This window comes from Babylonia areolata, chromosome 25 (genome assembly GCF_041734735.1).
Source record: "Babylonia areolata isolate BAREFJ2019XMU chromosome 25, ASM4173473v1, whole genome shotgun sequence".
Classification (NCBI taxonomy): domain Eukaryota; kingdom Metazoa; phylum Mollusca; class Gastropoda; order Neogastropoda; family Buccinidae; genus Babylonia; species Babylonia areolata.
The window spans coordinates 24717479-24741106 of NC_134900.1; the positions used below are offsets into that span (position 1 = coordinate 24717479).

General features: G+C 39.6%; 2 protein-coding genes across 4 annotated transcripts in view; one reads left to right on the top strand and one right to left on the bottom strand.

Moving 5' to 3' along the window:
- Positions 1-3526, bottom strand: part of LOC143299871 (1-deoxyxylulose-5-phosphate synthase YajO-like) — a 40562-nt gene extending 37036 nt beyond the window's left edge. Inside the window, exon 1 of the mRNA XM_076613365.1 lies at positions 3408-3526. The gene's annotated coding sequence lies outside the window, so the exon portion shown is untranslated. The remainder of the gene's footprint in view (positions 1-3407) is intronic.
- Positions 3527-16421: 12895 nt separating this feature from the next.
- Positions 16422-23628, top strand: part of LOC143299868 (uncharacterized) — a 30121-nt gene continuing 22914 nt past the window's right edge. For all 3 annotated transcript variants that reach the window (XM_076613360.1, XM_076613361.1, XM_076613362.1), the window contains exons 1-4: positions 16422-16556; positions 17935-18097; positions 19715-19880; positions 23261-23392. In XM_076613360.1, coding sequence (XP_076469475.1) covers positions 16552-16556; positions 17935-18097; positions 19715-19880; positions 23261-23392 — 466 coding nt within the window. In that variant the 5' untranslated portion in view covers positions 16422-16551. The remainder of the gene's footprint in view (positions 16557-17934; positions 18098-19714; positions 19881-23260; positions 23393-23628) is intronic.

A 23628-nucleotide genomic window follows, 5' to 3' on the forward strand; every position in this document is an offset into this window, starting at 1 on the left:
TCTGTCTCTTTCAGTCTTTTTTTTTTTTTTTTTTTTTTTCACCCATTCTTTCCTTCTTGGTATACAAACAGCAGCCAGGTCATATTATCAACAACAGAAAACTATTCAGCAAAATTCCTATGCTTTTTTTTAATTTCTTTTTTTTTTTTAAGCAGCGCATGTACCCCGTTCGAAATAAACGTGTGGAGGATGGGAAACATTTTCCTCGTGCGTTCATATGCTTTGCACATGCATGTCTTTCTGAACTCGAATTCAAGATAAGCGGATTGATCAGGGGAGTCATCCGACTGAGTGAAGAGGTCAGGATTTTTAACCAAGTTGGAAACTGTTGTGAACGGAAACCCTGTCGCAAGCACAATTACAGGTATGTTTGAGAATTGGGTTTTATTCATCATTATTTTTTTTTTTCAAGATTTATTTGTTGTTTTATTTATTTATTTATTTGCTTGCTTGCTTGCTCGTATACTTAATGTTCTTAAGTCATTCTAGAAATTATTCGTTGTCTGTCTGACTTTTTGTTGTTGTTGTTGTTGTTGCTTCTGTCAGTCTGTGTGTCTTTATTTCTCACTGTCTTTCTGTGTTTCTTCGACCTTTCTCTCTCTCTCTCTGTCTCTGTCTGTCAGTGTCTCTGCCTTTCTGTCCCTGTCTGTCAGTGTCTCTGCCTTACTCTCTCTCTGTCTCTATGACTGTCAGTGTCTCTGCCTTACTCTCTCTGTCTCTGTCAGTGTCTCTGCCTTACTCTCTCTGTCTCTGTCAGTGTCTCTGCCTTACTCTCTCTCTGTCTGTCTGTCAGTGTCTCTGTCTTTCTCTCTCTCTGTCTTTATGACTGTCAGTGTATCTGTCTTTCTCTCTGTCTGTCTGCCAGTGTCTGTCTTTCTCTCTCTCTGTCCCTGTCTGTCAGTGTCTCTGCCTTACTCTCTGTCTCTATGACTGTCAGTATCTCTGCCTTACTCTGTCAGTGTCTGCCTTTCTCTCTCTCTGTCTCTATGACTGTCAGTGTCTCTGCCTTACTCTCTCTGTCTCTATGACTGTCAGTGTCTCTGCCTTACTCTCTGTCTCTATGTCTGTCAGTGTCTCTGCCTTACTCTCTCTGTCTCTATGACTGTCAGTATCTCTGCCTTACTCTCTCTCGGTCTCTGTCTGTCAGTGTCTGTCTTTCTCTCTCTGTGTCTTTATGACTGTCAGTGTCTCTGCCTTACTCTCTCTCTGTCTCTGACTGTCAGTATCTCTGCCTTACGCTCTCTCTGTCTGTCTGTCAGTGTCTGTCTTTCTCTCTCTGTCTTTATGACTGTCAGTGTCTCTGCCTTACTCTCTCTCTGTCTCTGTCAGTGTCTCTGCCTTACTCTCTCTGTCTCTGTCTCTGTCAGTGTCTGTCTTTCTCTCTCTCTCTGTCTTTATGACTGTCAGTGTATGTCTTTCTCTCTCTCTGTCTCTGACTGTCAGTGTCTCTGTCTTTCTCTCTGTCTCTGACTGTCAGTGTCTCTGCCTTTCTCTCTTTCTGTCCCTGTCTGTCAGTGTCTGCCTTACTCTCTCTCTGTCTCTATGACTGTCAGTGTCTCTGCCTTACTCTCTCTCTGTCTCTGACTGTCAGTGTCTCTGCCTTACTGTCTCTGTCTCTGACTGTCAGTGTCTCTGCCTTACTCTCTCTGTCTCTGACTGTCAGTGTCTCTGCCTTACTGTCTCTCTGTCTCTGACTGTCAGTGTCTCTGCCTTACTCTCTCTCTCTGTCTCTGTCAGTGTCTGTCTTTCTCTCTCTCTGTCTTTATGACTGTCAGTGTCTCTGCCTTACTCTCTCTCTGTCTCTGACTGTCAGTGTCTCTGCCTTACTCTGTCTCTATGACTGTCAGTGTCTGTCTTTCTCTCTCTGTGTCCCTGTCAGTGTCTCTGCCTTTCTCTCTGTCTCTATGACTGTCAGTGTCTCTGCCTTACTCTGTCTCTATGACTGTCAGTGTCTCTGCCTTGCTCTCTCTCTGTCTCTGACTGTCAGTGTCTCTGCCTTACTGTCTCACCTCTTTCTCATTGTGTGTGTGTGTGTGTGTGTGTGTGTGTGTGTGTGTGTGTGTGTGTGTGTGTGCGAGAGCGAGAGATGGGGACAGAGATTCTTCCTCTTGTCTTCGTCTGTCTGGTTGTCTGTGAAAAGTATTCTTCGCTTTTTTTTTCCCCAAGTGAAATACTTTTTTAATTGATGTGTACGTAAACTGTATGGGATTTTTTTTGTTTTCTGTCTGCCTACCTGTCTTTTAAACGCCGCCAAATGCCAAGAGAACTTAGAACTTTTGTTTTCACAACAACTTTGATATTTGACGGAATGAAGTAGGGGGTTGGGACAGACTGTTATCACCAAAGATTATGAGGGAAGATTTCCCATCATATTCCGTTCTCTGGAACGTTTTTTTCGTTTTCTTTTTTTAATAAATAGAATTAACAACAAAAGGATGCGCAGATTTCCAACTGACACAGCATTCATCCACTGAAATAGAACAATCAGTGGTACATATGTTTTTGTTATCGGGGTTATTTCTTCTTTTTTTTAATGTTTATTTTTTCATAATATTCTTAGATCCCGAACTGAAACATGAAGTCTGAAGCTGGCCTAACATTAACATGGTTAATGGGGTGGGAGGGGTGGTGCGATTATATTATTATTCTGAACTTTAAAGTTAAAAGCTCCGGAAGGCATCCCTGTTTTTAAAACGCCAAATTCATGACTGACAACTAGGGTTAGTTTCTATCGAACTACACCCCACACCACCCACCGCCCCCTTCCGCTCCTCTCACCCACCCACCCCTTTCTCCGGCCCCTTTATATGGTGTCCCTGTCCGTTTTGCTTTATTATATATATATATTTTTTTTTTTTTTCAAAAATTTTTAAAGTTCGTTTTCAAATCTTTTACTTTAGTCGACAAACTTATATATATCTAATTAACTTTTTTTTTTACCCGTTTTGGACTTTTTCACGTATGTTTTGTACTGCCAACGGGTAAAAATGTTAAACAGAATATAAGAATGTCGAACCAGAGATGGTGGACAAGTTCGTCAGAAACAGGTATACCCATTTCGGTAGATTTTATTTCTGACTTCAACATCGAAGAGTGGACGGGTAAAAATGTTAACATAGCTAACATAGTTAACATAGTTAAAATTTTAAAATTGTCTTTTAGTTGTGCTCTTCGGCTTCATAGACTATTTACTCCACTGTATTTTGTTTGACAAGACAGGTGAGCGAAAGGAAACCAAAAAAAAAAAAAACGATAACAACCACCGCCACAACAAAAAGGCAGAATCCCTGTCGTACAAGCCGACAGGGAGAGAGACAGAGAGACAGACAAACACAAGCTGAAAGACAGAAGGGGAACGTAAAATACACAGACGGAGAGACAGACTGGAGGGCAGGACCATGCCGTACGTTTTGCGAAAGCGCGAAGCCTTCCTGACCTCTGCTGGGGAGCACGAGTTCGACTTGGACAGCTTCGACAGTCTGCAGCTGACAACCCTGTCCCCTTCGACGACAACGGAATCGGGAGCTTCTTCGGTGCCAACCATTGTGTCGGTCGCCGTGGGTGTGACAGTGGCTGTGTAAGTTGCAGGACTTGATTTTGGTCTTTTGGCTTTGTCCCCCTTGTCTATCTTTCTATGTGATTTGGCTGGTTTCTGTTTGAAGACCGCGTCTTCGGAAATATCCACATTTCTTCCCTTGTGTTCTTTCCTCTGTTTCGTTCCGAAGACGGAAAAATTGTAAAATTTGTTTAAATAACATTGAAATGATATACTCCACAAAGTGGATGGGGGAGAAATGTAGAATATATGATTATTACAGTGTTATTAAACAATTTACAACTTTTTTCGTTTCATAAACGGAAATGTACAGGGGAAGAAATGTGAAGAATTATTGCCGCGTCTTATAATGATAATAATCATTATTATATTTATATAGCGCTTAATTTTGTGCAGAGACAAATCAAAGCGCTTTCGCACCAGTCATTCAAACGTATGCATAACTCTAACACTGGAGAAACTGAATTCAAGGAAGAGGCAGGGAAGGGAGGCTATTCTGGGAAGAGATGGGTTTTAAGGCCAGGCTTGAAAGAGCTGAGTGTGGAGACCTAACGAAGCGAAAGAGGAAGTTCATTCCAATTACAAGGTCCAGAGATAGAAAGAACGGCGGCCAACAGTCGAGTGTTTGAATCTGGGTATGCGTAAACAGAGTGGATCCGAAGCCGATCGTAGAGAGCGAGATGGGAGTGTAGAGGTGAAGGCAGCCACAGAGATAGGAAGGGGCAGATTTGCGTCTTCAATATAATGTGCGCGAATTTGATGTGAAATGGTGGCCTAAAGGTGATGCGCCCGACTGGGAAGCGAGCGTTAACGAGGGCCCATTTTTCAGACCCGGGATTTTTATTCCCTGCCCCTCCACTAGACCTTGAGTGGTGGTCAGGGTGCTAGTCATTGTCATCCGAGGTCGCGTGCTGCAGCATGCAGTCAGTTGCATGTAAAAGAACTCCTACCAACGAAACAATTGTCCCTGGCTTAATTCTTAAAGGGAAAAACAAACAACCCCCCCCAAAAAAAAAACAAAAAAAAACAAAAAAAAAACACAAAAAAAAAACACTTCCGAAGCAAATCGATGTTGGTCTTGGAACGGAAAGAAAGAAAGAAAACAAATTGAAGTTCATTTGTTGAATGTTAACTTAGAATGAAAAAAAGAGTTGCACATACTACTTTTACCAAATAACTACACACATACCAAAATATTTCGGCAGCTTTGAACACAGCACAGCCAGAGGAATTCTCGCGTACATAAAAGTATAGGTTAACAGTGGAAACATTACAGTGACCTTTAACAGTTATTCTGTCTGTTGTATGATTTCTTTCAGGGTGGTCGTGATTTGCTTTGCCATCATTATCTGGAAAAAATGGTGCAAATCACCCTGCAACCGCCATGACAGCTACAGCTTTGACCTGAGTGATGATGAAGGTGACTGAATACACACACACACACACACACACACACACATATATATATATAATATATATATATATCCTGTATGGTTCTAAAAACAGTTTTAAATGCCCTCTTATCTTTCCATTGCATCATTTAAGCCTGTACTGTGTTGTATTCCATGCTGATATATGGCACCCTCCAGGCAGTACTTTTTTCCTTCTCTGTTCCAGAATCTCCGAAGAAGTGGACGCTATGTTGTCGACGGAAAAAACAAAAAAGAAGAAACGGTCATGCTGATTACTTCGCCACGAACCGGGGTGCAGCACCTGTCTTCAGTCGAATAAGGTCCATGTTTCCATCACAGAGATCAAACACAATATATTTCCCCAATGCTGCTGCTCGAAACCAAAGGACTGGGAGAGGCGGCGGCAGAAGGGTTAATTTCAGACTGCCTCACGACAACGTGGTGAGACTGGACGGTTACAGTGAGATGCTGGCCCGTCAAAGCGGGTCGTTGGGCCACGGTGAGATGTCCAGTCAAAGCGGGCCCGGCCACCCTGACTCCATCGTTCGGGAGTGTCCTTTGCACCCTGACGCAGCGTGTGGGTGCATGGTGGCCTACACCTCTGAAGAGCTGCTAGCTGTTGCCAGGGAGGAGGAGCGATGCCCAAAATTGCCAAGTGTCGAGAAGAAGCATCAGCAGAGCAACATACACCAGGTGGAGATCGCTCCACTTCTGCAGCGTACTGGTTATGGTCAGAGGGGCGAGTCTTCTGGTCAGGTTCAGCAGCAGAATTTGCTTTTACTGAAGACTGGAAATGCGGAATGTCAATCTGACTGTGGGTCAGAGTCAGGGACTAACGTAGCTGAGTCAAAGGCACGGACTTCAGACAAGCCTTTGCCTGACATAATGACTTCGGTGGTATGCTCAGTTGGGGAAGATACTCAAGGATTGTCATCGGTATTACACCCTACTGTTTCAAATGTCCTTGAAACACCGCTGAAATATCCTGAACTTTCTGATTCTCAATTCCCAGACGTGGCGACATCAATGCATGATCCTTCTGGATTAAATTTACTTGAGATGCCGTCATCAGCACCTGAGCCTTCTTCCTCAAGATTACCTGAGATGTCAACAACCCCTGACCATTCTGATTCTAGTTTACCTGAAGTGCTGCCATCAAATCCTGAACATTTGGATTTAAAGTTGCCCGAGGAAGCTCCTGATTTAAACTTACATAAAGAAGCTCCTGGTACCAACTCACCGGAAACGACACCTGACTCAAATGTGCATGATGTTCCTGATTCGAATTCACCTGAGGTAGCTCCAAATTCAAATTCACCGCAGAAAGCGATGTCGGTTTCTGGACCATCACGTTCAAATTTACCTGACGTGGCACTACCGTTGTCTGGATCTCCTGAATCACCTGTGCCTGAAGCCCTCCCATCAGCAACGCCTTCTCCCGGCAAGTCTTCGGGAAATGGGCCCACTGAGATACCGGCTGCTTCAGAGCCCGAGTCCCGTTCTGAGCAGATACCCCCATCATACCATACCTGCCATCCTCAGCAAGAGTCTCATTCTGAGCACGGATCCACTACTGAGGGCCAATCCCAACCCGAACAAAATCCCCAGTCCAAACGCCACTCCAATTCTGACTGTGATTCCCAGTCTGAGCATGGCTCACAAACTGGACAAGAGTCGCCCTCTGAGCACGATTTCTTTTCTGCATACGATTCCCACTCTGAGCGCGGATCACCGTCTGATGTCGAATATCTCTCTGCACACGAATCCCAGTCTGAACACGACTCGCACCCCGAGCATGATTCTGCCTCTGTGTCTTCGGAGTCCTCACAGAATAACCTGGGAGCGTCAGGAGGGGTAAAAAATGACACAAAGGTGAAACACTCGAATGGCATGCATCCTGAAAAGAAAGGTGATAGCCCTCATCATCCTTCCTCTGAAATCAGTGACCAGGTTAATGGTCACCAGTAAAGTTTTTGTTTTTTTGTTGTTGTTTTTTTTTGACTGACTGACATTGCTATGACAGGTGGAAGATCAGGCGTAGAGATTGTAGTAAACTGACAGTCACACAGATCAACAGTCCGTCCTAAGGTTGTGATTAACCGACAATCATCATCACGTCAGCAGGTGGAAGTTAATTCTGAAGTCAAAGTTGTTGGTGCTTGGTGTATGTCATCAGATTTCAGTCTGACCAGAGTTGGAAAGATTAAGGCTGCTGCCAATCGATGATCACTCTGGATGAACAGTAATAAAAAATAAAATAAAAAAAATAAAAAAAACACCAACAAAAAGCTGGTTGACAGTCTTCATAACGTAGTCATAAAGAAGGATTTTTACTGCTTACCATTCCTCATAACATATTTACTGAATGAGGACATGAACATTTTTAACCCATTGCGCTGTTTACTTTTTTTTTTTAAATACCATAAGTCGATTGTTTAGTTGGTTGGCTGGTTTTATGAACGATTAAATGTATTGTTAATAAGTAATACTTCCTTTCTTTTCTCTTGTTTTTCCTTTCAGATATTGCCCATGTGTGTTTCAATAACATTTTAAAATCTAAAGAAAAGTGGTGGGTTTTTTTTCGTGAGCAGACCAGAGAGAGAGAGAGAGAGAGAGAGAGAGAGAACAAAACTTGATTTGATAAAGCCAAAGCCCCGTTTTAGGGGTGTGAACAAATGTATCATTAACACTAACAGAAACGTTCATCCAAACAATGTAAGTACCACCAAGTGAGGTAAATGGGGTCTTAAAAAAACACAAAAAAAAACATTGAAAAACTGTCGGTGTGCTTCAACCAGAACTAAGCAGCACAAAAAAGACCCGATACTTCAAGACATATAGTTTTTCTTTCAAACGTTTATGAGGAATCTTCAAACATTGCGTATGGTTGACTGGTTTAGATTTTACGGCGATGTCACCGGGACGATTGTAATGATGTAGATGAATTTGACCGTTTACAGCATTCCAAGTAGGACAACAAATGGCAAAATGTATTTTATTTCCAATTGCAGATTTCTACAAGGAACATTCCATCTTATATTTATCAATTCTATTATGTCTTGGAGTGCATTGTCAAGTCAAATATGCCAAATATTGACCGTGTCTGTAATTTTGATCAAATCGATCAACTTGTCAATAAGTCTGTTCAAATCGATGTAGCTTCACATTCAAGATAAGTTTGAATGTTTTCGTAATATGCAAATATGTTCCTGTTTTGATCACACCAGTCTTGCTCTCTACAATGTCACTGAATGTCTTTGAACAATGAAAGAGTTTGTATACCCCACGACCTGATTTTCCAAAAAAACAGAACCTGCGATTATTTTAAGCGTGACGTATTTATGTCAGTTTTGATTTTTCCTTTATTGGCACAAATCTAGCACCATTTTATGTGCTTTGTACAATTGTCTTTTGCTTTTGTTTGTTTTCATTTACATTGATTTCGACCAATACACAAGGCTAGAATCAAGTCAAAGCGAATCGATTTGATTCATTACACACGAGTCAGTTGCTGTTTGATACCGACTTCCTCCAAAATATTTCTTCCAACATCAGCGATTTCACTGTGCATCTGCACCCCACATCTCTTCACATACAGAAGTATGAGTTGGCTCTGTATATCAAGGTTTAGAAAACGACTTGGTGATTTCTTCTTTAATTTATCAAATTTACGATAAACATAGATTGTAGGTCGCTTCGGTGATAGCTATGTCTTCGCATATGAAAGTAAAACTAAAAAAAAACAACAAAAAAACCAACAACAAACAAACACAACAACTTAGGTACCTAATAATATGAATATACAACTGTAAAACCATCCTTCAGTGCTACCAAGAAGCAAAATGAACAATTCTTTTAAATCATTTAGATTATCACCATACCTACGATTACTAATAATTTAAAGAGTAACTGTAAGTTCGTTTATTAACAAGGGAAGGGAAATGACTACAGACGTCCCCTTGTTTCATAATTATTGTTTGTTCGTATAGTTCGCGAGATAGAGGGTGGGAAAGAGTATTCACTGACAGGAAGGCGGAAGACTTATATATATATTTTTTTTGATTGAATCTTTGTATCTGCTTCTTGGTTGCTTGCTTATGTTGTTTTTTTCTCTCCAATATTTTAGTTTGTCTGCTTATAGTTTTCGTGTTTTTGTGTGTGTTTTTTTCAACTTGTAAAAATGTCATGTAACAACTTTACCTTTCACTGAAGATCATAAAATGCTTGGATGCTTAAAATACTCAGAACTGTTTTTCAGATACGTCAAAGATGATGCAAATCGATATGGCTTATATATGGCATACTTTTCAGTCTGAGTGTTGGTTTAATATGATAAATACAGGGCATTAAAGAGATGTGATCTTGCAATGTATGTGAACAGGAATCGAAAGAGGGTGAAATTCGTGTAAGAATTGATGGTCATTTGAGAGCAACACACAGCCACGAAACAGAAACAAGGGTTCCGGAATCACGTCTGTTATCCGGACCCCCTCCTCCCTTCCCCGTCTCCGTTAAACCTTGAGTTGTGACATGGGTACTAGTCTTTTAGATGGTATTAATTTTATGTGTTTGGATCAGTACATGGAAACAAAACGGGTACCCCCAGAAGAAAAAAGAAAAAGTCAAACTTTGCACAAAAAGCCCGTTCTTGGTAAAGCATTTATTCGAAAAGGCAATTAAGCGTTCGTGCTGTAACACAAGCACCACGACAGCCTAGTTGTGTGCTGTGAGATAATTACGCATTTCAATGTAATTATACAAGCAACAACAGATTGGAGAGCGTGAGAAGTGGGACAATTAAAATGGTAGAATAATCTGAAATTTTACATGTTGGTGTACGGAGCGTGTGTGTTTTGCATTCCTTGCGTTTTAAATTTCTTGAATTATTTTATTTAATTCAAGAAATAAACAAAAGATGGAAGGGAAAAAAACGAACGTATCGATGCATAAATGCACGTGTGAAGTGATTTAACTTACGAATGACAAGGTATAATCGAGAAAAGAAATTCACCCATTCCAATGAACCTGCGCACTGGACTCTGATAGCAAAGACCAATAACTGAAAAGAGATAGCAAAGACCAATAACTAAAAATAATATGGATAATAATCATAATCATAATAATTTGCGCAGTGTGGCATTCACTCTCAAGAAAGAACTGATCGGTGTGCGCTCGAGAGGTCGATCTGTCATTTTGAAAACTCATTTGAGAAAACTGAGTCATAGACGAGCACGTGACACTGGGGTTAGGGGTCACGCGATATATACCTACCATTTTGGTTGGCTGATGTTCGCGGCATTCGGATGGAAAGAGCCCTCACTAACTGAACAACTCATGATCATTAATGGTGACGTGGTTATTTTTCAGCAGCAGTTGATCAGTCTGGGATTGTACAGTGTAATTCTTTTATGACCAGAAAGGCCGATCAACCCTATTACTAGTATGTCTTTTTGCTGTCTCTTATCCTGGGTGCGCGGCCAATGTACATGAAAACGTAATGTGTATCAGTCGTTGACACTGGCTGATAGATTGAATAATGTTTCCCCTTTTCCTTATCCAGTTCTTTCACGGAGTATGTTGGGGCGAACAATTAAATAGGCATATTGACAGACTACTTGCAGTATGTCTTGAGGGGAAGTTTTAACACATTTCTCATCACTGGAAGAAAAAAAATGCATGGATCTGTGAACGGCATTTTTTCACCAGTCTTTGTCTGCTGTTATCGTCTCCAGAAAAAAAGGCTCGGATATGGCGATTAAAGAATGTGAAGAAAACAGTCCGTCACAGCCAAATTTTTCTCTTTGTTTTGTTTTGTTTTGCGATTGGCAGATAACTGTAAATGCAGGCATTGCCTCCTGTAGTCATCAGTCGAAGATGTGGGAGAAAACTGCATTTCCTCATAGTTTTAAATGCGAGTTTGAGGCTAAACTTTACATTGAAACGTTGCGTATAATGTGGCTAAATTATGGGCCTAAACGTCACATCATTGAGAGTAAAATGTCACTTGAATCTGAGTGGGGTTTTTTGTTTGTTTGTTTTATTGTTGTTGTTTTTTAATCATGTCGGTCTATTTTATTTGATGATAAAATCTGACTTATTTAACGAGGCATTTGCTTTGAAGATGTTCTAAATTAATTGTCAGGTCCAACATCAAAGAAATAAACGGAGGAACAGTTTTAGCAGTGACAGTTGTTTCATGCGATGAAGGATGTCTTGTCACCTTTTTCCACTTTCTTTCGTCGTCCTCACAATATCAAAGTCGCAAAAATCAATGATTAAAGTCCATCTTAATAACTTTCAGAATCTGAGAGAAAATGACACTGTTCATCGATTAGGACGAGAACATTAACTCGGGGGAAATACCAAAAATGAAAGTCAATAATGCTTCATAATTACGATAATTTTCAGAAAATAAAATGTCTGTTCATCGTTTAGGACGAGAACATGACCTCGGGGCACAAGACAACACATGCTGTTTTTACATTAGATTCTGACGTCTTCGAGCGCGTTTTGATCTCAGAATATTACCTATAGGGTGCCGTTTTGAATATTATTGCTAGTTAGGGTTTTATTAGATTTGCTTGACGTCACATTTGTTTACTCTCTGTGATACGTGACTAGAGAAAAGGGGTGGTTGGGGGGAGAGGCTGGGGAGGGAAAACGACTAATATCGATGGTGGAATTAAAGAACAGTAACACTTTTATTAGTTAACTACAAATACCTTCTAATTTCATATCCGCAAAGAATGATATTAACAGCACAGATAATTTCTGGTTGATGAAATTTGTCAGTAAATTTCTATGTAATCATGTCAACAATAAAATATCAGTTCGTAAAAAGAACTGTTTAAATTGGACAAGAAAAAGAAAAATGTTCAGCAGACATTGCATGCCAGTGAGTGCAAACGCATGAATACAAACCAGTAAGTCTGAAAGTTCTTCGGCCTCTCACCTGCTTAAAAAAGAAAGAAAAAACAAAAAAAAGCCTCCACTGGACTCAGTCATAACGCTGGATTATTATAAAAAGTTTAATCTGGAGTTACATAAGACCAATGGAAATTCTCTCTCTCTTGCTCTCTCTGTGTATGTGTGTGTGCGCGCGCCCGTGTGTGTGTGCGTGTGTGTGTGTGATTAATGCATCTTTCACTCCAAGAATAAACACTCAATCCCCCATCCATAACCAATATTCATCATAGTGGGCACCCCCTGCTCCCCGTTTAACCCATGATCGCCCATTCTTGTGCCCACACATACACATATCATTAATCACACACACACACACACATACACACACACACATACACACACACACACGAATACGCGCACGCGGGCGTGTATCCACGAGCATGCAGAAATATGTAAAAGAGAACCACACCAGTGAAATATTTGGCCACTGCAGAGAAACTATCCTGCCTGTTGAAAGATCGCTGGTTGAATTGACTTTGATACAGTACTACTGACATTCATCAAATTACAAAATATCTTGCTCTCTTTATCTACCTGTCTGTCGATCCCCCCTTTCTTTGGGCCTTTTAAACTGCAAATATCTTGCGAACGAAACATTCCAATAACATTTCACAAAGGTACGTGCTTCCATCATGCAGGCCGTGAAAACATTGCATCTGGACAATCAACAGACTATAGGATTGTGTATTGAACCGACATAATTTTATGTTCGAGTGTTGAAGCAATTTTTTATTTTTTATTTATTTATTTTATAGTTCTGTTCATGACATTTTTCACTTCGTTGTGTCCACTAGAATGTGTAAAGCCTCTCCCACTATGAAGTGTTCCTATGCCAGGATTAGTCTCATGATGACGCTTCGATGTGATTATTATTGTGTTGTGACCTCACAAGCGCAGCAGAGTTGTGAACCAAATTAATAATAGCGTCTGTGCAAAGCAATCGATTTAAGTTTTTGTAAGTTGGCAAAGCAGAATTTCCCCTCCTCCCTTTTTTTTAACCTAAAAAATATGAAACTACTGATTCTGATTTTTTTTAAAGCTTTCAAGGCAATTATAATTACGGTGGTGTTAACATTACATTTTGTATATTGTATGCCTATTATGTAAATCAGTGACCGCACAAGCGAATTTGCTCGCAACCCTTTGGAAGCAATTATGATTGCTTTATTTATTACGGACAATTAAGACGCAGTGTTGCAAAGTGTACGTTGAATTTGGGTGTAAATTGACGGTGTTCAAAACCAGCCAATTAGATGGATCGACATTTGCTTAGATGTGGTTGATATAAAATTAACACACACAAAAAAAAAGGCCAAAGAAAAGCACTGAGCCGGTACTCGCATTCAGAAGCTGTTGGTGAAGTCAGTCAAGCCCACTAGCAGCGATCGATACAGGTTCCTGTCTGTGGGTATCTATCAATCTATCATGTTAACACGAAGTCAAGACGTTGGAGCTTCACCCCCTCCACCCCCCCCCCCCCTCCCCGCCCTACCCCCTTTTCTCTTATTTTTATTTTCCTTTTCTCTTTTCCTCATTTTTTTCCCTCGGTGTAAGAAAGGAATAGAATTAGTGCTTCTTTCTGCAGATTCTCCACTAGTGACAGAACAATTAAGAAGTGATAGTGGTAACTCCATGGCAGACGGAGAGGAAGGAAGAGCTCTACGCGTATTACACATGAAGGCCAAAGTGAAATATAAGGCCGATATATATATATATATACAGTGAAGTCCGGCTGTAGTGATAGACCCATGTAGTGATAGTCCGGCTGTAGTAATAGAATTTCTGGGTCCCGGTCCCAGTTGTTCATGTTCTTTGTTAACTTAGTCCGGTTGTAGTGATATTTTTCAGGCCGGATATAGTGATAGTCCGCTTGTAGTGATACTATTTTCAAGTCCCGGGGAAGCTAAAGTCCGGCTGTAGTGATAATGTTCGAGAGTAATCTCCCTTTACCAAAATGGCGAGCAAACGCCAGCAACGCAATGTGCTTACCCTGAAGCGGAAGATTGATCTCTTGAAAGACATTGAAACAAAACAACGTACACAGACGGAAATAGCGAAGAAGTACAAGGTTGCACAGTCAACAGTATGCACTATTGTGAAAAATGGTGAACAATTAAAGCAGAAGTTTTATAGTGGTGAGACGAGTGCGAAGAGGAAGCGCGAGAGATGCCCTGGGGAACCGAAAGTAGACAGTGCACTGTTGGATTGGTTTCGAATGGCAAGGGCCAACAACATGCCAGTCAATGGCTCTGTGTTGCGGTTGAAGGCAGAACAGTTTGCCAAGGAAACTGGGTTGAGTGACTGGACATGTTCCGAAAGTTGGGTTAAGCGCTTCACTGCTCGACACGGCATGACGTTCAGAAAAATCAGCGGTGAGAGAAACAGCGTTGATGAGTGTGCCACAGATAGTTGGGTCAGTGATGTCCTTTTGCCTCTTCTAAGCGAGTATGATGAAAATGACATTTTCAACATGGATGAAAGTGGACTTTTTTGGCGCCTGCTGCCAGACCGCACATTTGAATTCAAAGCAGAAAAATGTCATGGGGGGAAGTTATCCAAAGAAAGAGTCACAATAGCGATGTGCTGCAACATGACAGGGACTGAAAAACGTCCTCTGCTGGTCATTGGAAAATTCCGTTGCCCTCGCTGCTTTAAAGGGATAAAGAATTTACCAGTGACATATGAAGCCAGCCCACGCACGCACGCACACACACACACACACACACACACACACACCGGCTGTTAAACTGCTAGGACGGGGGTAGGTTAACAAAGGACATTTGCAAGCCTGACAAAGACGACAGAAGAAACGTCACAAAACGAAATCAATAGTGGTTCCAAAATCACCTTATTACTGCCTTGAAGCTAGTTTACCAAATGTGCCGCCGCATGTAGCAATAAAAGCTTTGAAGATATCACTACAACTACAAGCGATTGGCCGGATGTAGTGATAAAACCTACAAAAATATCACTATAACCGGACGTCCGGATGTAGTGATAAAACCTACAAAAATATCACTATAACCGGACGTCCGGATGTAGTGATAAAACCTACAAAAATATCACTATAACCGGACATCCGGATGTAGTAATAGTCCGGATGTAGTGATAAAAAAATTTGGTCCCGAGGGCTATCACTACATCCGGACTTCACTGTATATATATATATATATATATATATATATATATATATATACAGTATAGTGTGTGTGTGTCAGTCAGTGTGCGCGCGTGCCCGTACGTATGTGTCACAGAGTATCGCACATAATTCAACGGATACCTGTCTCATGAAAAATTAATGATTTGTTTTCCAAGAGATTTTTTTTCTTCTTTTGAAATTTTTTTATTGTTATTTTTATTTATTTTACTTATTTTTAAAATATTTATTTATTTATTTATTTATTTTTGAGAGAGAGAGAGAGAGAGAGAGAGACAGAGACAGAGACAGAGAGACAGACAGACAGAGAGAGACAGACAGAGACAGAGACAGAAAGAGAATTGGGAACGGTCATATGAACAATACAGGCGTCTTAAGTACATAAGTCGTCAGTTACGCAAAACTTGAACACGATCAGTTGTGATCAAGCACGGCCGGTAAACACACATTTTTCAGGATCAATAATTCTTCAGAAATCATTTCAGGTGGCACCCATGACATACGTAGACACAGTTATATATGCCTGTAACAATTAAGTGTCACACGGTGCACCGTCTTTGCTTACTGTGTATAGAATACATATATTGACTGAAAATACTCGTACAACTTGCACACATGTATTGTACAGATCATCACGCAAGATGACGAACGTTGACAGCACAAGCATGTTCGAGCCTCACAACCAACTCAGTGAGCGAAATACCACGGACGGACTTATAAACATATTAGTGTGAAAACCCGTGACTAAGTTTCAGTTTCGTGGTGAAGTAGCAGTGAGCGAAATACCACGGACTTACACATAATCATGTTAAAGTTCGTGACGAAGTTTTAGTTTCTGTTCCGTGGTGAAATACCCCCATAAACTGACCGCATTTAACCAGCTCAAATGTAGTGCAGTCAGCACCACCACCCCTTCCACTCTCAAGTTCCTATACAGATAGGATGATGTGTTTGATTGTTTTGACTCACTCATAATAATATATATTTTTAGATCAGTGGTTTTGATTTCATGAAACTGAAACTAGTAGATGCGCATGCGCATATATTCACGAACACTGCATCAGATGTGGCAAGTCCATTGATCATTAATTTGGGAAGAAACAACAACAAAAAACATAGACAAATCTGCGACCACGTCATGAGACAAAGAAAGTTTTGCTTTTGATGTCGCCTTTTTTCCTCCCCAAGAGGGTGTGCAAGAGCACCGTCATTCCTGCCCAGCACGGACTTGTGCTATCCCCCTCTTGTCAACCTCGGGATTGGAGGAAAAGTTTCCGGTCAAGATAGGTAACTCTCAAACAAGGAAGTAAAACTTTCTGTGGTGAAATTCCCGAAACCGTTTGATCCGAACCAATTATTTCCGTATCCACATTCCAAACAGAAGACATCCATACACACACACGCACGCGACGCCGTTGTTCCTGTTCGAGTTACGCTTGAACACAGGAATACGTTTAGAAATGGCGTAAGTATAACTTTTTTTTTAATTTATTTTTTTTAAATGACGCTGGATTGTAGTTTCGGTCCAAAAAGTGCCCTGTGCCAGGCAACGGGACATGACAGACAGTGACAAACACACGACGAAATAGGCCACAATATAATTATGTCAGGCTATCCGACATGACAAATTGCGACGCAGACATGACGAAATGCTCATGAAAAAATTAAATGGATAATTGTCGTTTATATGGTTTTGTTTGTAATTACTTAAGTGTGTGTGTGAACCTGAACCTGAACCTACTAAAATTCAGTTGCTGTTTTTAAACTGCTAATTACATGGTAACATTTTTCTGTGGTTAAGACAAGCACAGCGCAGATTTTATTATCAGATGTTGTTTAAAAAATATTTTCCAGTATTATGATTTAAGTATGTACTGTACTATTATATATATATATATATATATATATATATATATATATATATATATATATATATACATACATACATACATACACACACACACACACACACACACATATATATATATATATATATATATATATATGTGTGTGTGTGTGTGTGTGTGTGTGTGTGTGTGTGTGCTAATGTTATGTTAATCTTAATTTTTAATTTGAATATGTTTTGTTGCTGCCAACAAGCATGGAGTGATCAGTAGGACAACTGTCTTGGGTTAATTGGAGAGAATAGGTCACTGCCTCTTCTTCAGTTCAAACAAATCCATGAATACCCCCCACCCCCTCCCTCAAACCCCCTCCACTCACACACACACACACTCACAGTAATGATTTATCATTACTCTGCATATTCAGTGACATAGGAACACCCAGTTAGATCCAATTAGACCTAAAGTAGGAAGAAAATCCACATGAATTTAAAGTTCTAGACTTAGTTTAGAATGCTACACACACTTAAAAACAAAAGAAAAAAATGAAAGACAAATCCACAATTTTTTAAGTGAGCAATGTATAATTTGTGAAGTGTGTGTCTGTAAACTATGTTTATTGCCTAATATCAGTCTCCAGGTCAACATATCTATTTGTGTACTTATCAACACATCTATTTGTGTACTTATGTAACTTTATGATATGTTTCTGGTTTACAAATGGATTTACTTTGGATTCCTTTTGCTTAACAAATTAACAGTTGAACAGTAGAGTTCTTGAGTAATTTTTGTGGTTGTTGTTGTTGTTGTTTTTAACTAAAAATTCAATCCTGTCATTTTCCATTAATTTCAGCATTCTGGTTTATTTTTCAGTATGTAACTCTTTGTGTGTGTGTCTGTGTGTATGTGTGTGTGTGTCTGTGTGTGTGTGTGTGTGTGCATACGTGTGTGTGTGTGTGTGTGTGTGTGTGTGAAATTCTTTGTTTTTGTTCCTTAAAGGACTGGAGGCAGTGGACCAAATTTATTCTCTTCGGCAGATCAGGAGGTGGAATATCTTGAACATCTGTACAAAAATGTGTTGCCTCATTTCAAAACAAAAATACTTGCAGAAGACTTCATAGACTGCCCACAAATAAACGGAAAACTCTCACTATCAGAAATGGTAATGTATAGTGATGTTTGTATATTATTTCAACCAGTGTTACTTAGTGTTCAGTAGTTCAGAATATTTTGTCTGAGTGTTTAAATGTATTATGAGTGAGTGTGAGTGGTGTGAGAAGATGTGCAATACAGATTGGCTGACTGAAATAGATGGGCATGTGGATTTCAATAATCTGTATATTTGTATATAACTATTTCCATTTGGTGCCATTTAAATTATCATTTTATTTTTCATTCATTTTATATGTTTGTTGTTTGTTTGTTTTTATGTTGGACACATGCTGCTGCAAAAAAGAAAATCTCTGTACCAAAGTATAGACAATAAAGTTTGTGTATTGTATTGTGTATAGTGTGTTGCATGTTTGCATGTATATGTGTATGTACATGTGTATATAATGTACATGTATATGTGTAAAGTGTTCATATATGTATGTGCATATGTTACACAATTAGTTTGTGTGTGTGTGTGTGTGTGTGTGTGTGGACATATTGTGACATATATATACTTTCTCATATTGTGTCAGTTACACACTGACTTGTTCATTATAATGATGTGATCTTTCGATGAGACAGATAATTATGATGGTAGCCATGATGACAGGGATGTGGTGATGTTTGGGAAGGACTTACCCACAATATGCCAGGTTTAAGAAACAAAGTGCAAACAACACCAGCCATCTTGGTAAAGTGATTTTTTGGTTTGGATTTATGTTTTCTCCTTTTATCATAATTATTATATCCAAATATTCTCTTAACTCACTCAGTACGGCCAGTCCTCTCTTATCCTCTATACAGACCCCTCGGATGTCCAGTGGGTGTCTGAATGATCCAACCTTTAGCTTCCGTCGTCAGAATTGTGGTATTCTTTGTCAACATTCACCTCTTCAGTATAAGAGCCTTCCGCTTGCAATATTTTGATGATGGTAATTGGGATGAAACGCTGTTAACGTCGTCTCTTTCGCCGTTCGTATGGAGAGAGTTAATGCTGGCCTTTCAGCATCTTTTAGGAAACTGTGTGTTGTGTGTATTTTATTTTTAATCATGCCTATCACAGTATGTTGTGCACATGCGTCTTCACGCACTCACACATGTACATGCACACACACACACACACAGTCAATCACTCACACAAATGCACACATGTATATTATGACAGAAGGCTAGTTGGAAATGGTCATCTTTTGGCATCTTATTATTTTCATGTTTTCTTCTTTTCTTCTTTTTTTTTTCTTTAATTAAAAAAAAACAAAAAAAAAACACATATAGATGATTGTGCATTTTTGTGCACGCGCGAGCACACACACACACACAGTGACATAATAATCATTCTTACCCAGTAATGCATGTTATACAAGCACATGACCGCTTTTTGTCTGTATTTGTTGTGACTGAGGAACAATTATTCTGTCTGGCACCCCAGTGGCTGTTCACACAACATCAAAGGAGGAGAAGAAGAAAGGAAATGAATTAGGGGTGGTGGGGGGTGGGGAGGCTAGAATATGTAAACAAAACTAAGTCTTGTAATCTGTGTGAAAAATAGCAGCAAACTTTTACAGCTACAGCCAAATGAACAGCTCCTTTCAGATATTTCATTCTTTTCCTTTTTTCCCCCTGACAGGAAAGAATCAAAGCCAGATGCAATAATGCGGGGAACTCTGCAGGTTCTGAATTACTGCTGGATTTTCTGAAGATGAAGCATGGCTGGTTTGATGCCATGATAAAGGCCATGCGTAGTGACAACTTGAAGCTGGCAGAACACATACCAAAGTTCTTGGAAGTGAAGGGTAAGTATAAACAGTGTGTGTGTGTGTGTGTGTGTGTGTGTGTGTGTGCGTGTGCTCAGAGAGAGAGAGAGATACACACACACACATATATATATATATATATATATATATATATATATATATATATATATGTGTGTATGTATACTGTTTAGCGGCTATACATATGGAATAGATATATGGTACCACTACCAGCCATAGTTTCTTATGAATTTCATTTTCAGGGAGTTGTCAGTGTATGCTGACAGGTCCATATTTGCCACACCAGAAAGACATACCTGCACATACACATACCTGCAAGCAGAGGTTGCAGATGGGGGTGGGGGATAAGGCCAGACACTAGTCAAATAACGACTTTTTTTCCTCTCTGACTATATCTCCTTTTTTTTGTCTACTAGGTGTATCATCACTTGTGGATCACAAAAAAGTGTTCTTACATTTCTGTGAATACCCGTTGGAATAGAAAAAAACCCCAAAATGGCCGCCAAACAATGTATCAAAGAAATCGGGTTTGTGGTGCATGCAGACACTTTTTGTTATGTGGACTTGATACACAATGACATTATCTTCATTTTCACATGAGATTGTGGTGATTCTTCAATTATTGTACTTTTTATGAATTTTTGAAATTTTGGGTATTGCAAAATCCTCAAAATTTACAATGGGTAAAAAGATTGGAACTGCTATGAATTAAAACCCAGAGAATATTTTCATACATACTCATGACAAAACTTCAATCACATGTCATAAAACAATCATGCAAAGTCTCATGTTTGTAGGTGTACTCATCATTGAGCAAGTCCAAGGTATGTTGTCAAGGCCAGAAACTTGACGACTTGCGTCAAAACTGAACATAATGAACACTTTCATGATTCAGCAAGCAATCTTTATTGGCATTTTTTTCATTGTTAAAGACATCTTTATAGTGGAAAAACAGTGTACATGATAGAAGAGATGTTCAAGAATCAAAATCCATCAAAAACCCAAATCATGAAAAATCATCATTTTGGTCTCTTTTGCACTGCCCCTTTAAGGGGTGAGGGATGGAGGGAGACATGCTGACATTCTCATTGACCTTGAAGAAAAATCCACTCTAATGTCCATGTGTGAGCGTACGCATGACTGAAGCCTGACTGAATGACCCAGAAAATGAATGATGAGCACCCACAGGCAACTCTCAGTCAGCTGTGCCCAGATGGGCAGCCTGTTGTGCTAATGACTCCATGTTTGTAAAGTGTTTTGAGTTAGGTCTCTGACTGAGGATAGTCTCTTTGTCTTTGTATTGGTATTACTCTTTTTTTTTGTCATAACAGATTTCTCTGTGTGAAATTCAGGCTGTTCTGCCCAGGGAGAGCGTGTCACATCACTACACTGACAGCGCCACCCAATTTTTTGTAATTTTTTTCTGCATGCAATTTTATTTGTTATCCTATCGAAATGAATTTTTCTGCAGAATTTTGCCAGGGACAACCCTTTTGTTGCCGTGGGTTCTTTTATGTGCACTAAATGCATTCTGCACATGGGACTTCTGTTTATCGTCTCATCCAAATGACTAGCATCCAGACCACCACTCCAGGTCTAGTGGAGGGGGAGAAAATTCTGGCCATTGCTGATGTAGTTTGAACCAGTGTGCTCAGATTTTCTCACTTCCTAGGCGGATGCGTTACCTGTAGGCCATCACTCCACTTAAAAAAACAACAACAGTGTGCTGCCCTTGAGAGTCTGCAGAAAGCAAGGTGTTTGTGTTTTGTTGGACATGTTTTTTGTGTGATTTTTATTTATTTTATTTTTCTGAAGAACTTATATCATTGCTTATGCTAGTACTTGTATACTTGCACGTGTCTAAAATTCTACTGTATTTATCTTTGTGTATTATATGAGTTTTGTTTTGCTACCATTAATATATAATGAAGTAAATGAGTGGAAAGGGGTTGTATATTTTTTGATTCAGGATAAAAGAATCAAAACATGATAGAGAATATCTAGATCAAATCCTGTTTGGCTCAGTATCCTGTTGGCGACACCACTTTTGTGACCGTGAACCAAGTGGTATATTATAAAGGAGTTACAAAAGAAATATCTGAACTACTGAATTTACTTCATTATATATTAATAAAAATAGTGAAAGGATAGAAAGCTCCTTCACCCAGGCCAAGGACATGTAAAGGCCAGTCACAAAGGGTTTTTTTCTGTTGTTTTATAACAATATTATTAGAGGAGGAGAAGAAAAAGAAGAGAAAGAAGATGAGAAGACAGTGACTGTAAAAGACACAAACAACAAATGTTATAAGTACATCATGTCAGATACAAGTAAATAGTAAGCACATGTATAACATGGAAAGACTATCACTTGGTTTGGAATAGGCAGCAACATAGCATAACTTAATGCACATGTGTGAAGACCAAACACTGACAGCAAATGACATTTCTAATACATTTAAATAGTGCAGGTTACAGTAGTTGAAGCTAAGATGATTTAGTGAAAGTACACTGACAGTATAGATTATGTAAAGTTTATTCTGTGTCAGTGACTCAAATGAATCAGTTATCATGTAGCACTGTACTGGAGTAAGCTGTAAAGGAAAAAGCATGATAGCTGAATTACAATTACTAGGCTGCGATGCATTTCAGATGTTTTTAACCAATAACTGACATTAATCCAACGCTATCTTGAAATCACCACAACAGAATACTATACACACATTATAGAGGACTAAGCACACTGTAACTGTGAAGTTATAGTACTGAGAATCAGTGAAACACTGTAGCAGTATAACTGTATGTGCTGTGAGTTGAACTACAGTTATCATAGCCGGCTGAGTGCATGGCTACATATGTACTATCCCCCCTGTATTCCTTGTGTCACTGGTACGCTTGGTAATAAAGACACATTCTGTTATGTTTTATTCTGTTCTGTTTTAAAATACGTGCCCAGAAAGATTGATTGATATGGATACTTATATAGCACCTATCCTTGGTCGGTGACCAAGCTCTAAGCGCTTTACAAACATGGGGTCATTTACACAACAGGCTGCCTACCTGGGTGGAGCCGACTGATGGCTGCCATTGGGCGCTCATCATTCATTTAAGAGAATAGAATGGATACTAAAATCGTTTTTTTTTTTTACACACATACATACACACAGAGACTTACACATACACAGCAAACATTTTCAGCACAGCCTAACATGTTCTTTGTGAGTTGATGGATCCTATAATTATATCATATGTATTTATTATATGTATAAAAAAAGAAAAGAAAAAAATAAGTATATATACATAAACGTATATCTCTGTTTGTCTGTCGGTCTGTCTCCCTCTCCCTCCCCCCCACCTCTCTCTCTCTCACTATATATATATATATCTGTTGCATCCCTGTTCAGCTGAGGTAGACAAGAAGTGGCAAAGAACAACTGTTACTGCCAGTGCTGTTGTGTGCAATCCCAGCATACCTTCCGCCCATTTGCCGCCACCCACGCAGGTCAGCATGCAGATTGACAGAACCACAACAACAAGTGAGTTGTCTTCTCTCAGTTTGCAGAGGTTAAATGCGGAAAATAGTTATGAACAGTATGTTGTGTTTTCTTGGTGCAGTCCTTTGTTTCTTTATTTCCGACTTGACTCCTTCACTATTAGGACTGCTGTGTATATAATATATATGTGGATATATCATGCCTAACAATCAAAGGTGCTGTATATATGTTGCTATGTCAGTTTTTGTAACTTCCTGTTTTGCGTACACATGAAACTC